The 14,418-nt window shown below is 50.4% G+C and overlaps 1 protein-coding gene across 2 annotated transcripts in view; it reads left to right on the top strand.

Annotated features, from left to right (window-relative positions):
- The window catches only part of THADA (THADA armadillo repeat containing), a 391,488-nt gene that overhangs the window by 265,167 nt on the left and 111,903 nt on the right, over window positions 1-14,418 (top strand). For both annotated transcript variants that reach the window (XM_045285791.1, XM_045285792.1), the window contains one exon: window positions 6,183-6,298. In XM_045285791.1, coding sequence (XP_045141726.1) covers window positions 6,183-6,298 — 116 coding nt within the window. The remainder of the gene's footprint in view (window positions 1-6,182; window positions 6,299-14,418) is intronic.

Raw genomic sequence — 14,418 nt, 5'->3', positions numbered from 1 at the left:
GACCCCATGCTTTGACAGATGCCTGGGGCTCCCGCAGTCTGTGTTTCGACTAGTGGGGAGGCGCAGGACAGAGTCACCGCCCCAGGTTCTCCAGACTTCTCAGCAAATTTCAAGATGGCAAGAAACCCAGCCCACCCCTCACACTCTCCTGACTCCTCAGGCCCCCACTGCCTGCCTGCCTGTCCCCAGCACTAGGCAGCCCCGTCCTCTGATCCTCACCTGCCCAGGGGTTCCCGTGACTTGCCCCTGGTGGTTTCCTGTGTGCATCTGGTGCCCTCTTGTCTGGGTCACAAGTAGCTCAAGTTAACAAAACTCTCCCATTTTGTTTACTAATGACACAATTTCTTACAAATCTAAAGGAGCCCTGGTGGCATCGTGGTTACATGTTGGGCTTACTGCAAGGTCAGCAGTTCGAAACCACTATTCGCTCTTTGGGAGAAAGAGGAGCTTGCCATTTCTGCAGAGATTTATACTCTCAGACACCCTACATAGGGTTGCTGTGAGTCAGAATTGGCCCGATGGCCGTGGATGTTGTAAACCTTTCTCCCAAGAGCCTACAAGAACAACTACAAACCAGAGATAAAGAAAAAATGCCTATTGCAGGTGAGGTGGCCTGACTCATGACAGCCCAGTGCGTCACCGAGAACTGTACTCTGGAGTTTCCTCGGCTTTCAGCTCACTAGCAGATCACCAGGCCTTTCTTCTGGTTGACTTCAACCAGCCAGCCTTTCAGTTAGCAGTTGGGCACCAACTGTTTGCCCCACCCAGGACCATCTACTATAATCAACGCCCGTAGATGTGTGATGATTAATAGTGCCTTCTTTCACGCTCCTAAGGTTTAGACAGTCAATTTCATGCCAGGCCAACTAGAACAGTCATGACATGGGTCTCCCCAGCCCAACTCATGTAATGCACCCCCTTTCTTCTTCCCAAACTTGCTTCTTACTCTCTGGCCCCTATTCCCCTCTGCCCTCGCTGTGCCCCCTTCCTGGCTTGGCTCTAAGTCTTTAAGCAGTGGCCAAGGCCTACCTGTGTTCAGCCTCCAAAATGTTTCCCTTCTCCACTTTAGAGTGAGCGTGCACGGGAGTGCGTGTGCGTGCACGGGAGTGCGTGTGCATGCGTGGTACGTGTTGGGGAGGGAGGGTGGTACAAAGCCAGAGTTTTCCTGGTACCATGTTGATAAGTAAATTAAGAGGGGTGCGGGTAAACATGCAACCCCCAGGGTCCATCCACGATTCTCAAACATCTCGTGAAGATTTGGGTTCAGTAAGTGTTTCAGAATCTTCTTAATATTCTACAAGGAAAAAAAACAAAAAACGAACTCCCGCACGGAGCAGTGGTAAATGGCATTCCCACGCCACCTTGGAACGTCCCGGGAGCCATGGTGGAGCGGAGACTGCCTTCCTCATCACAGGGTTTCGCAGCACCTCAGCCCAGGCCAGGTGGCTGCAGCCGTGCGGGAATGTGGGTCCCTTGTGCCAAGTCTTCCTACTTTTCAAAAAAAGTTGGAAATCAGGATGATTTTGATGTGCAATCTCCTGATTCATAAGTGTGGGTTTGAAAACACTGCCTGGGCCAAACCAAACATCTGCAGCCACTCTCAGCCCACGGGGTTTCAGTTTTCAGCCCTTGGATTAGACCCTTAGCACCTCTAGTCTAGACGTGTTGCTGGGGCTCTGGCCATCCTGCCCCTCCGTGTCCAGCCCCATACTGTGTGCCTTCCAGACTCCCAGCTCTGACCACACAGCACTCGTGCTCTCTGAAGAGGCCTGCCCTCTTTCTAGACTAAAGTACATATTCCTTCTTGTTGCATGTGAGATCTTTCTTGCTCCAACTTGACCTCCTCCCAGCCTTGTCTCCCATGACTGTCCACACCTCGTGGATGGTTCTCTTCACACAGAACTCTGCGCTGCTGCCCGGACAGTCCCAATACTGGAATATTCACCCTCTTTACCTTAGTGGCCTCAATAGCCAGCTGCTATCCAAAAGGCCAGTGGTGAGAAGACCCCCAGGGAAGGTAGATATGTGACCCTCGGGCTTCCATGGAGACGTGCAGCCCTGGAAACCTGAGCATGCATTTCTGCTGTGTCGTGTGGGGCTCCAGTGAGTCAAGTCAACTCACCAGCAGTGCGTTTTTCTTACTCTTTTCTCTGCTTGCGCCCACGTCTTCCAAGTCTGGCAGGATGTTCAGTGTCAGATAGGGTTCTCACCCTGCCCCCAAAGTCTTCTCTGTGTCTGGAATGGAGACTGGAAAGGAAGGAGCAGACCAGACCTGGTGGGGGTGGGAGTGGGGGTGGTGGTGACTAACATTTTTATCCAGTGGCCCTGGTGTATGCCAAGTGCTGTATGTACATATGGGCTTCACAAAGATCAAGGGAAAATCCCACTGTCTTTTCATTCTACTCTTCCCATGAACTTTTTGAAGCCCCCTCATATTCTTTTAAATCCCTCTACAATCCTGCAAGGACTCCTGGTGGCATAGCAGTTCCAAATTGGGCTGCAGTCCCCAAGGTCCGCAGTTCGAAACGACCATCCACTCCTCGGGGAGAAGGGTGGGGCACCCTACTCCCGTAAAGGGCTTCAGTGTTGGAAACTCAGGGGCAGTTCTACCCTCACCTACAGAGTCGCTCACTATGAGTCGGCACCAATTGACAACAGTGAGTCGTTTTCCGTTCCAATCCCACAAAATAGATACTATTAGACCCAGTTAACGAGTCACTGGATTTACACCCAGGTCCCTTCAGCACCCAAGTGTGTGCTCCTTTCACCTTTGCCCACAGGCGGGTTAAGTGTTTCTCTTTACGGTGACGGTGAAGCTTTCCTCTCACCCCTGCCAAATGAGGAGTCCAGTCAAATTAGGAACTTGGGGTTGATCTCTTGACAAACATAGTTGACGGGATTTGAGCCTTGTATCCTAAAAGGTTCGGGTCTGTGTAGGATAAAGTGACCAGACGTCCCGCTTTTGGCAGGACAGTTCCAATTTTTAACAATTTTCCCACATCCCGCAGTTTTTAAAAAGTCCCAATTTTTGGAAAGCATGCACGACAAGCTAGGGTATACGGTTTTTGGCTGCCATGTGGCTATTTCCCCAAGATAGGAGTTTTATCAATGGTGTCCCGCTTTTGTCCCGCTTTACCAACGTTCCAATCTGGTCACCTTCGTGTAGGAAGAAGCTTCAAATAAGCACCTCCATTCCTGTTGCTCTTGGGTTCCATGCAGCAAGCATGGCGGCAGAGGCAAGCATCAGAAGCACCGTTAGTGACACTGCCATGCGGGTTCTCAATCCCAACCAGGTACAGGCAGGAAAGCTACTGATCGTCAGTTTATTCAGCCCCTAGGACAGCCAGTAGCACTGGGGCTGCAGTGGGACTTGCTGGATAAGTATTTGTTGACTTAATGCTGAAATCCCATTGCTAATTTGGGAAGCCCAGCAAGACACTGAACGTGCCTGAGTCCCCGTGTGCACTCAGTTAATCCCCCGTGCTTGGTGTAGCACAGCCCTGTATTCTCCACTGTGTCCTCATCTGCCCGGGAGCCCTGGTGGTACGCCTGGGTAAGTGTTGGGCTGCAAACTACTGCAGCGTGAGCGGTTCAAACCCACCCACGGTTCTGAAGGGGAAAGTTGAGGCTGTCTGCTCAAGTTAAGCCAGAGCTACCAAGCGCTGCCCAAGCGGTCTTGTGAGTTGAAATTGACACAGTGGTACTAAATTTGGCATTTTGGTTTTATTCTCCCAGACCTGTGTCTAACCATTCTCTTAGCGCAGAAGTTCTTCTCGACAAGAACTTGGGGGTGAAGGTGGCGCCTTGCTCTCGCCGTCCTTTAAGAGCTGGCACACGGGATGCTCCCTGAGAGCCACTGAGGCCCCCTCGACCTGACCTTGGAACTGTGCCCCAGAGGCCTGGCCTCATTCCTGGATGTCCATGGTTGTCATTCCCCCACCCCTGGGGACAGCCTCATTTCCCTGAACGCACCGAGCCCAACACCAAGTGTCATATGCGGATAATCGTGTGTGCGGATGCTTTTAGTGATTTCCTTATGGAGGTAAAAAGGTGTCTCACAAGCAATAACCCACGTGATCATTTGCTTAAAGTGCTCTTCTGTCACCTCCATGTGTCTCCCACCCCGCCTTTGTGCTCCCCTCTCCATCCCTGCCCCAGGATTTCTCTGACCCCGTCTTTCCATGGTATTGGTCTGTGCTGTCCCTGTGCATACCTCTCCTCCGGGACCATGTGAGTGGCTCCCGCCCACCCGCAGGGAGTCACCAGCATCACAGAGCTGTCTGCCCCGGGCCTGGGGGCTGCTTTTCTAAAGCCAGAGCTACCCAGCACTGCAAAAACAGTCTTGTTTTTGCCAAGGAAGAGAGCAAATACGGGGCTACGTTTCACATCCATCAAGAGTTACTTTTGAAGTGCTGTCTTCTAAATGCGAGAGGGGCATTTGAAAATCTCACAGCTTTCTGCAGAGTCTTCGGCTGGTGTCTGCTGATTAATTACGTTCTCGTGACACCAGAAAGCCCGGGAGGTTGGTTTTGTGCAGCTGTGGAGAGTGGCTTTGCCAGCTCTTTCGGGAGCGTGGGGACTGGGGCAGAGGGAAGTTTCTTTGTGCCTTTTGGGATTATCCCCCTTGCCTCTGACCATCAGCACAGAATAGCACAGGCCCCAGCGAGACCCACTGCTCCTGACGGCACAGCCTGCTGTGGGTTTAGGTCCCTGCGGGGCTGTGGTGAGGTAGTGACACGTGATATGCCGCTTCTGAAGTAACAGGTCCATTATTAGAGAAAGCATGTTTAGTCTCCAAATCAGGACGGGATACAGTCTCCAGTACAACTCCAGTGAATGGAGGGGAGTGGGGGGTGGGGAGGGAGGACAGACAACAATGGTTACTTAGAACATGGAAATAAAAATTCATTTTTGATTTATAAATAAATAGCGGGGGGCGGGGGGGGGGTGCTTCAAAAACTTCATGGAAGAGTGGACTTAAAAGAGAATGGTGTTTTTCCACGTACTTTCTGAAGTCCCCCTCAGGCGGGCATGCCCGACGTGCACTTGTTGAGAACTGCAGGCGTCTCACCCGGGAGAGCCTGCCCACGCCCTCCCTGTTCGTGGCTCTGTCATCTCGGCCCCTGGCTTTTTCTCATTACTCTCAAATACCCAGCCCTCCCTGTTCACTTCAGAGATAGCTGCTCGCTGACCAGAGGGCAAAGCAAGGACAAGTTCAGTCTGGTCGCTTAGAAAGACTCGTCTGCGGCTCTGAAGGATGTCACAAGGAGAGAAAGTAAACCCATCCCTTCGAACGGGCGCTCCCGGTGCCCAGGTGCGCTCATCAGCCTTGCTCCGCTCAGCGCACCTGCCCTCCTCCAGGGCGCTAAGGGGGCGGGAGGGCTTCTCTAACTTGCATCCCGTCTAAAGATCTCCTTGATCCTCATTCGCTCCCTTTCCCTGCTGTGGGCGTGAACTCTTCACAGCGGGGCTCCGACACGCACATGCACATGGGTACACACACACATCTGCACATGCGTGTGTCTGCTGGAAGGAATGGTGGCCATCTTTCTAAATGCAGGCAGCTAGATTCCAGCATGGCTCTTCATTCCAGGATATAACGCCATGTCCGCTGACGAGAGGGTCACGTCTGCAGTGTGGCCTCTTACTCCCATCTCCTTAGTGGCGATCTGCCCTGCCCCAAACCAAACGTATGGAGACCACTGTCTGCAAAGGCTGGCATGCGTTAACCATGGCCACGCCTTTGGCCAAGCCTGCTCTGTGAACCGAGCCATGGAAGCCAGTGTGGACTTGAAAAGAAAGGCAGGTTTTCTCTCCCTGCGCGTCTGCTCCCATTGAGAAGGGTGTTGGCGTTTCTTCCTGGGACTCGGTGTGCAGTGGTGCCTCGCGACTAAGCCCTTGCTGCAAATGATGGCTTGGTCACAAAGTGGTGGCCTTTTTCTGGAGCTGTGCCGGGAGCCCAGTCGCAGCAACAGATGAAGGAGGCTGGTTTCTCACCACCCCTGTGTTCTCCAAAACCAACAGGCTGCTTGCTCCCAGGACCCAGGACCCAGCCGCCTTCTGCAGGTGCCCGTTTTCTCTGAGGGGAATAGTTTAAAGAAAGCTAAAAGGGAGGAGCGGTGCATTTAGGAAAAATATATTTTCACAGCAGGATATTGCTTTTTCTTTTTTCTTCGGTTTAGGTTTTTCATTTGTTACAAGCCTACGCAGACTCCAAACACAGAACGAATTCAGACTTTCAGCAGGAGTTGACTGACATCACTCTTTGTACCAAAGCCAAACTCTGGCTGGCCACGAGGTATGTTACAGCCCCACTTGAGCTAGGCGCTATCAGGGGTTAGAAGGACAGGGAAGAATTGCCGTTTCTAGTGGTGGGGAGTTTCAGAAAGTCATTGGCATGCGTTTGTTAAACTTATTGGCATATTTATCCTTTAGGTCTTTGGGCTGTGGTAAAGAAAGAAAAATATTTTCTTGATAACTTTTCTTCAGCTCCTGCCTGACGGAGGGGCTTGTGTTATGGCTGTATTTCTGCCCACAAACCAGCCCATTCTTATTCATCCCTGCTATGTGCCCAGCCCTGCATTAGATACCCAAACAGTGACAGACCAGACTCAAGTGGCACAGACTCCTGGCACCGTGGCAGTTCAGGGGTTAAAGGTCAGTGTAAGACTTGAACAGACACTGATGGACAGACGGGATGTGAATAGAAGGAAGGGGTGGAAGGTGTCAGTTTTAGATGGACGTTGTCATTTTGGGGCCATGAAGGGTGGGCACTTCCCTCCCCCCATCCTTGTCATTGTTTTTTGGTTTTAGAACTAGAGTACAAAGAATTTCTCAATGAATTCCCCTAGAGCCCTCTAAGTAGTCCTCTATTCAAAATGAATGTCTCAGGACCCTGTTGGTGAAGGACAGTGTTGGCACAAGAACCCCCTGGGATGATTTCTTCTGCCAGTTCCAGCAGTGGGTCCGGAAGAGGCTTTCCTGCTACCCGCTCCTGTGCTAGGACACATTGCATGTGATACAGGCTCTGTGTCTTCGCTACCTAATTCAGCAGACCCCCTTTTTTGCTTTTCAAAATCAGGTCCTTTAGTTGGGTCCCCCACCTTATTTGAGGCCCACAGCTCAGTGCAATTCAGTGACGTCATCTGGAGAGCAGGCGACATGCCACGCTGTGGGTTAGATTGCAAAGACCCAGGGAGGCGAGGCTGTGGTTTAACAGAGCTCACATCCAGGTTGGGAGAAAGATACGCGGATTAAAGAAAAAAGCTTACTTTGATGTGGTAAGTCTAGCAGTAAATGTCGATAGTAGGTACAGGAATATCCCAGAGGAGGGGCAGGGGAGAGCCGATGGCGAACTGGCCCTTAGGAGATGAATAGACTTTTGCCCAGTAGACAAGGTAGGCTTTGGTGGCGGTATAGGCAGAGACACGGTTGTATGAAATGGCATTGTGGGTGTAGAGACGCCATAAAAGTTAGCTCTCCTGCTACCTAAAGATACAAGGCACGTGAATAACTACAAGGAGGCCACATAGCAAACACTCCTACCTGGAACTTTTAGGTGGACACGAGCCAGGGAAGGATGCCCCACTGTGTGCATAGCTGTGTGTTCGTGTTTGTCGAAACCCCAAAGGCTTGGGATGGGGATATTGATGAGGAAGTTCTAACTCTGGTTTTTGTTTTCTCCCTTCCCCTGATACTAAAAAAGTAACATTGGTTAGCCATAGACTGCTTTCCTTAAGCCTAGTGTCTTTGTGCCTTCTGGGTGACTCCGAGATGTACCTGCCCAAGATGCATTTCCTGGGAAGACAGGGCAGATAAACCAGGAGCACCTTTGTGCCCTTAGCTATTCCCCAATCAAAAGGCAGATCCTGCTGGGTATTATTTATGGAGATTGGCACCTGCTGGAAACCCTGCCTCCCGCCAGGACTGCCCCAGGACAGAAGCCTCACTGTTGAAGCTCTGTAAGGAAGAAGTCCCTGTCACCGTAGCTCACTCCCCTAGCTGGGTCTCACAGACGTTCGCCTTCTACCAGCCCTCGGCCTCCTCCTCGTCAGGTGAGGGGGCGTTGCTGGCCTTCACTCCGTGCAGTGCCTGCAGAGGGGTGACTCAGCTACTGCTCAACTTCCCCTTCAACTTGGAGAAGTTCTCCTGGCCTCTGGTAACCTTCTCCATGGTCCCTCTTGCTATTTTCATCATCTTCACCCCTCCCTCTGATGTTCTCCATGGCTCTCCAGCCCTAGAAAACAAAGACATGAATCACTGGCAATTGGCTGGGTGTCCGCCTGCCTGCCTTGCCCGGAGTCCAGGAAAGCCGCCTTTCGGTTTCCAGAGTGGTCAGCTCTCTATTCTCCAGTGTGAAGGTCCCACTATGTGGGTGGTCCGTAGAGGTTCCTAACACCCGCTTCCCTCGTGTTTCCCAGCCGGCTCTCACTAGTGTTCATTAGGATGTGTTCAGCGCCTGGAATAACGTTAGGAAGGAGAACATACTGCCAAAGCAAAGTGCATTCCAAAAGCGTGTGTCACCTTGCGGTACTGTCCTCAGCCTTGACAGTGTAACCTGGAGGTTCGCGAGTGGGCAACTATAGAATTGGGCATAAGGGAGGAAGCCTCAAACCTGCCACACAACGCCCTGCCCTGAAAGTCTCCGGGATGTGTGTGCACCAGTCGCTCCATTTCCAGGCTCTTCCTGGTCCCCGTCTCCAAACAGACTCCTGTCTTCACATGTGCCCCAGCCTGTCCCTTGAAAGCCAATATACAACAAAGCCCACATGGAAGAAGCACATCAGCCTATGGAATCACGAGGTGTCGAAGGGATCAGGTATAAGGCATCATCAGAATGAAAGAATGTTACCATAGTGAATGAGGGGGGAAGAGGGCGGGGTGGAGACCCAAAGCCCATTTGTAGGCCACTGGAGATCCCCTTGCAGAGGGGTCTCGGAGAGGAGACAAGCCAGTCAGGGTGTGATGTAGCAACGATGAAAAATACAACTTTCCTCTAGTTCCTAAATGCTTCCTCCCCGCCCCTGCTATCATGATGTGAATTCTACCTTGCAAGTCTGGCTAGACCAGAGGATGTACACTGGTACAGATAGGAACTGGAAATCCAGGGAATCCAGGGCAGATGATCCCTTCAGGACCAATGGTGTGAGTGGCGATACTGGGAGGGTAGAGGGAGAGTGGGTAGGAAAGAGGGAACCGATTACAAGGAACTATATGTGACCTCCTCCCTGGGGGACGGACAACAGGAAAGTGGGTGAAAGGAGATGTCGGACAGGGCAAGATATGACAAAATAACAATTTATAAATTATCAAGAGCTCATGAGGGAGTGGGGAGGGAGGAGGGAGGGGAAAAATGAGGACCTAATGGGGTGGGGGGGCTTAAGTGGAGAGGAACTGTTTTGAGAATGATGAGGGCAATGAATGTACAAATGTGCTTTACAAATTGATGTGTGTATGGATTGTGATAAGAGTTATGTGAGCCCCTAATAAAATGATTAAAAAAAACAACTTTATTGGGACATAATCCAAATATCATATAATTAAATAGTTCAGTCATATCAAGAATTGTTATACAGTCATCACCACAATAAATTTTAGAATATTTTCTTTTAAAAAAAAAGAAAGCCAATATGATGCAACATATTCAAAATGCAGTTGAGGAGGAGGTTTCCGTGTGTTCCACTAATGGACACCTGAAAGAGGAATAAATATTCCTTTGAACCAACTAAGGCTTTTCTGTGTCTCTTGAGTATTAGCTATAAGACATTAATGTTATTGGGGAAAACAAATAAAATAAAGCAGTGTTTGAGCACCAAGTGAGCACCAGTACCTTTTTCCTTCTGTAACTTACTTGCTTATTCGCCTGAGTTGATTCAGTCTAATAGCTACAAAATCATCAGTAGGAGTGTCATTTACTTGTCCCTTCTGCCCAAAGATTTAAAGGGGGAAAAAAAAACCATCACTGGAACCATTGGACAACCAGTTCATTTTGAAATCTTGACCCTGAAGTTGAGGGCGCCTAAAATAAAGACTTTTGTCGTATGTTTGTGTTTTGACTTTGCAAGATTAATAGGGATTTAGATGAGGTGATTAAACCATGGCCATGGAGTTGTTGGGGAATTTTGGGTGATAAATGGCCAGTTGGCAACATAGCCTGAGTAAAGGACTGGGCTTCTACTCTTACAGGCTGCTAGTCATTCCAAGATGTCAAAGCCCTAATGGAAATCAGCTCATTAATCCTTCAAGTCCCTTCCTTCTCCCCTGCCCTCCATCCTTCCCTCCTCCAGCCAGCTCACTGACTCTCGTGCAAAAGTCATTTCCCACTGAAGGAAAAGTAAGCTGACCCAGGCCGGCCACAGGGAGAGAATGGGGTCAGTGGCTGGCCTGGCGGAGCTGGCCTTGGGTGCCAGCAAGGAGGACTGGCAGAACCCCCCCCACACACACACACACACACACACACACCATCTGCCTCCCTCACTGTTTACAGATTCTGGCTGTCCCAGCAGGCTCTCAACAGCCCTGCCAATCAGGCCTCAGTGGAGAAAGCACAGGCCTGCGGTTGGGGGTTACACTTTCTATTATATTGGATTTTCTATTGCGTTGGATTCTGTTGGGCTTAAAATGTTTCAGGTAGAGATTTGGCTGTCTTAGTGTCCATTTGGACTGTGGTGATATGACAACCAGGAAAAATATGTGCCCCACAAAGCTTTTTCATTTTCCCCTTTGGGTGGTCTCGCTCGTGAGTGTAGTCTATGCTCGCCTTAGAAAATTAATGCAAAGTGAAAAATGTGTAGAACTCTACTCTTAGCACATCCAGTGGGCACCACTATTGTTGATTCATCACTTGATGTAGTTACGTCTGTGCTCTTATTTCCTTACTATGTGTTAAAATTGGGATGTGAGAAATAGCAGATCAGTCGGCATGTCAGTTCACCCTCCCAGCAGCAGGATGCGAGAGACCCCACTAAGGTTTTAAAAACTCAATTAAGGAAGCTTAGGCTTCTTGAATGCATATTGGATGCCAGTTTCTATATTCGAATACCTGTGGACATGACTTCTTTACCTCTTCTCAGAACTCCATTAGCCTAAGAAAGTCCATTGTTTGTAGGCAGAGAAAAAAAACAATTGATTAACCAGACCTCGTATGGAATACCGATAATGGTCAGGTGTTCATCTTGACCCGAGTTCGCAGCGAAACAAATCAAAGAGGTAGACACCGTTTGGGTTTTCACTTGCTGTCTTCTAGCACACCTGGCCGCTGTGGATCAGACCCACTCAGCAGTACCAAAACCACAGCAGCAGGCTGCTGGACTTGAGCGGGGAGCGCTTTGGCTTGTGTCTTTGCTGGGCTCCTCACTGGGCCCGGGTGCAAGTCTCTGCATAATTTTGCCAGAGCAGTCAGACTGGCGGAGCTTTGCCATCAAATGGGTCACAGATGTCTTTTGTTGGATTGCTTGGGGTTTAAAATGTTCTTTAACCGGTCGTTGGCATTTAAAAACCAACGCGTGGAGCAGCAAGTTAAAATGCCCAGCTTCGCTTGATAAAAGATCTGGAAACACGACCACCCCTCCTGGTGGCTGGTGAATTGCCTGGGAAGGTTGTCTTCTCCCAGCCACTCCCTTCAGTACATCACCTGTGGAGCTTTCATTGAACTAAGAGTTTGTGACTTCCGGTATGCGTGAATGGCAGTTGTCAAGTGCCAGGCAGCACTTCTTCCCGGGGCTGCTGGCTGCAGAGTTGGATGACCTGCGGAGATGGTCTGGATTGCCCTGGCCAGGCTCTACTCCCAGGTATTCTGAGGTATTCAGTCTGGGGTGGGTCGCGACCCAGTACTTCTTACAAAGATCCTGGGGGGGTTCAAAATGCAATCCCATGGAGAATTGTTCATACTTGCACGTCCGTTTTGTGCCTCCCCTCAGCTTGAAGTCGAGGGGAAAGATGGAGGGCCCTGGCCCCTCCAAAATTCAGTCTGAGATCCACCAAGAGTGGAGACCCAGTCACCCCAAAAGGCAGGCTCCCGAGAGACCGCTGAACCCGGACTCCCCCACAGAGCTAAGAGGGGCCTGTGGAATTCTAGGGAAAGGCATAGTGGGAATTGGGCCTGGGGAAACACCGATACTTCTGTCAGAGGGCTCTTGGATTAATCTTCTCAGTCCACAGATCCATCCAGAAAGGGTGAATTTGCCACCTCCAGTCTGCCCCTTCTGGATTCTAACTAATCAAACACTTCACGGAAATGCCAGAGTGAGAGAGTGTACCACTTTACCACTTCATATGTGAATGGATTTCTGAGGTTGGCTGCTTCAAGGTTATTTTAGCAAGAGATCCTAGATTGTCAGCTGCCCTCAAAAGTACAACCTAAACCTGATATAGTTTGGTCTGGCTGCTCACAGCACATTTTCTTTCTTTCTTTCTTTTTTTTTTTAGGCTTAAAAGGACTGTACCTGTATCACTTAATTCAGTAAATATTTATCAAGCTCTGCTGTGTGCCAGGCTATATCAAAGAATGCAACTATTGATTAAAACCACTACTTCAGTGTGGCGAGGGCAACAAAACAAAATCTCGACAAACTAGAACCATAGATCTAGAATTTTAGGACAGGAAAGAATTGGGAAATTTTCTGTACTCAGGCCCCAAAAAGTCAGGGTGTAAGTCCTGAGTCACACCGCTGAGTAAGACCCAACCCTGCCCGGGGACACTGGGGACACTGGTGGAGGACTTGGCACTCGGCTCCTTATCATGTTCTCTCTACCGGACCCCACCGCCCAGATCTGCTTGGATTGTTGGGCCAAGGATTTGAATGGGCTAGCTTGAGCATTCTGTAGACCACGCCTACTGATACTTCCCTGGGCACAGGAATTACCTAGGGGTCTGGTTGTGGTGGGGATTCTTGTTCAGGAATGCCAGGTGGCCCACAGAGCCTGCACGTCCAACCATCTCCCCAGGATTCATGGTGCGTGGCTCAGTACTGTGTTCAGTGTCCCCATTTCCAAGGGCCTGTGACTGAATCTCAGAGCCACAGGAGAGGTCTGAAGCTATGGAAGGAGTCAACCAGAACTCTTGCCCGTCCACTGAGTGACCTGCCGGGAGGGACAGACTTGGCAGTCAGCGAGGAGTCCACACCCCCTAGCTGGGCAGCCATCCCCAGGCCTCCATGCGTGGGCGAAGACCAGTGCTTTGTTGGCATGCAGTGAGTATTTATCACTTTGAAAAATAACAGTCTGATAGTCTGGTGAGAAAAATAGGCTCCCAGCAATACAGAAAGAGATCCCAAGGTTAAGAGAAAAACAGACATGGGGGGGAGGGGGGTGATGTGTGCCAGGCACCTGCTCTGTGGCCAGGCCTGCCGAGGTTGTGATTTGTTCTCCACGTTCATGTGCTTCGCTCGCTCTCAGCATTTTTCTTTTCCATATACTGAAAGAGCTCTTGTTAGACTGACGCACAGACTTTCATCAGCTTTGACTGCTGACTATGCCGAGGAAGGAAAATAGGCATAAAATTAAGAGGTTTAAGGTCATCCTAAAATGAACTCAGGAACCACCTTTCAGCTCGAAGGCATTGATGTCCACGTGTTTCCACAAACCATGGTCCAGTAGGCTGTAAAGAGCATTGGCCCAAGCTAATTCTTACTGGTAAAAATTAACCACACAAACTACCCATTTCCCTATACAACCTCCCCATCGGTGCTCTGAACACCCCCTCTTCACCCACCTCACGCCCCCCCCCCATCTGATTCCCCTCTCCTGCCCCATCCCCATGGCACAGAGACTTCCAGTCACTTCTCCGTTTCCTTCCCTGTCCACCCCCTCCTCTCCCCGCCCCCCATTTTCTCTCTTCCTCAGCCCCACAATGCCGAGTGGAATGCGCCCTCCTCGAGGGCCTGTTGATTTAAATGAGTGAGGAAAGATGCTTAGGAAGCTCTGGAAGCTCTGTGTGGCAATTCCAGGTCTGCACCGCGGGGGTCTGTGGCCAGCAGCAGAAGTCCTGGTTTAGGATTCCCTTTGGCTGTTCAGCTGAAGACAGCATTTAGTTTCTAACCACCAGATTCATTCGGGCAAGAGACTACAATTGTCAGGCAGAAAGACTGGGGTTTGGGGCTAATTCCATTTTTTCCCAGTGTCCCTTCGCCCCTTTTCCAAATCCCCCATGTCTCCGGGACCTGTCCCCTCCAACAAAGAAGCATTCTTTTCGCAAGGACCTGAAGTCAAGAAAGCCCTGGGCACTGGGCCACAGCTGCAGGTTACTGCGCACTCCTGTGCCGGGGAAAGGCATCCCATCCAGCAGGCTTGCTGAAATACTCCGATGATCCTGCCGCACTGGAAGCCTATCATTAGTGGTCCCGCCAAGACTTCAAGGGAAGCCAGCTGTAGCAGGGCGCTGGGGTGGCTGGTTCCATAGCAAGTTTCCAGGCATTGCTG

Source organism: Echinops telfairi, unplaced genomic scaffold, assembly GCF_000313985.2.
Source record: "Echinops telfairi isolate 266 unplaced genomic scaffold, ASM31398v2 ScPeMD7_7475;HRSCAF=8513, whole genome shotgun sequence".
Lineage (NCBI taxonomy): Eukaryota > Metazoa > Chordata > Mammalia > Afrosoricida > Tenrecidae > Echinops > Echinops telfairi.
This window is presented reverse-complemented; position numbering and strand designations above follow the sequence as displayed.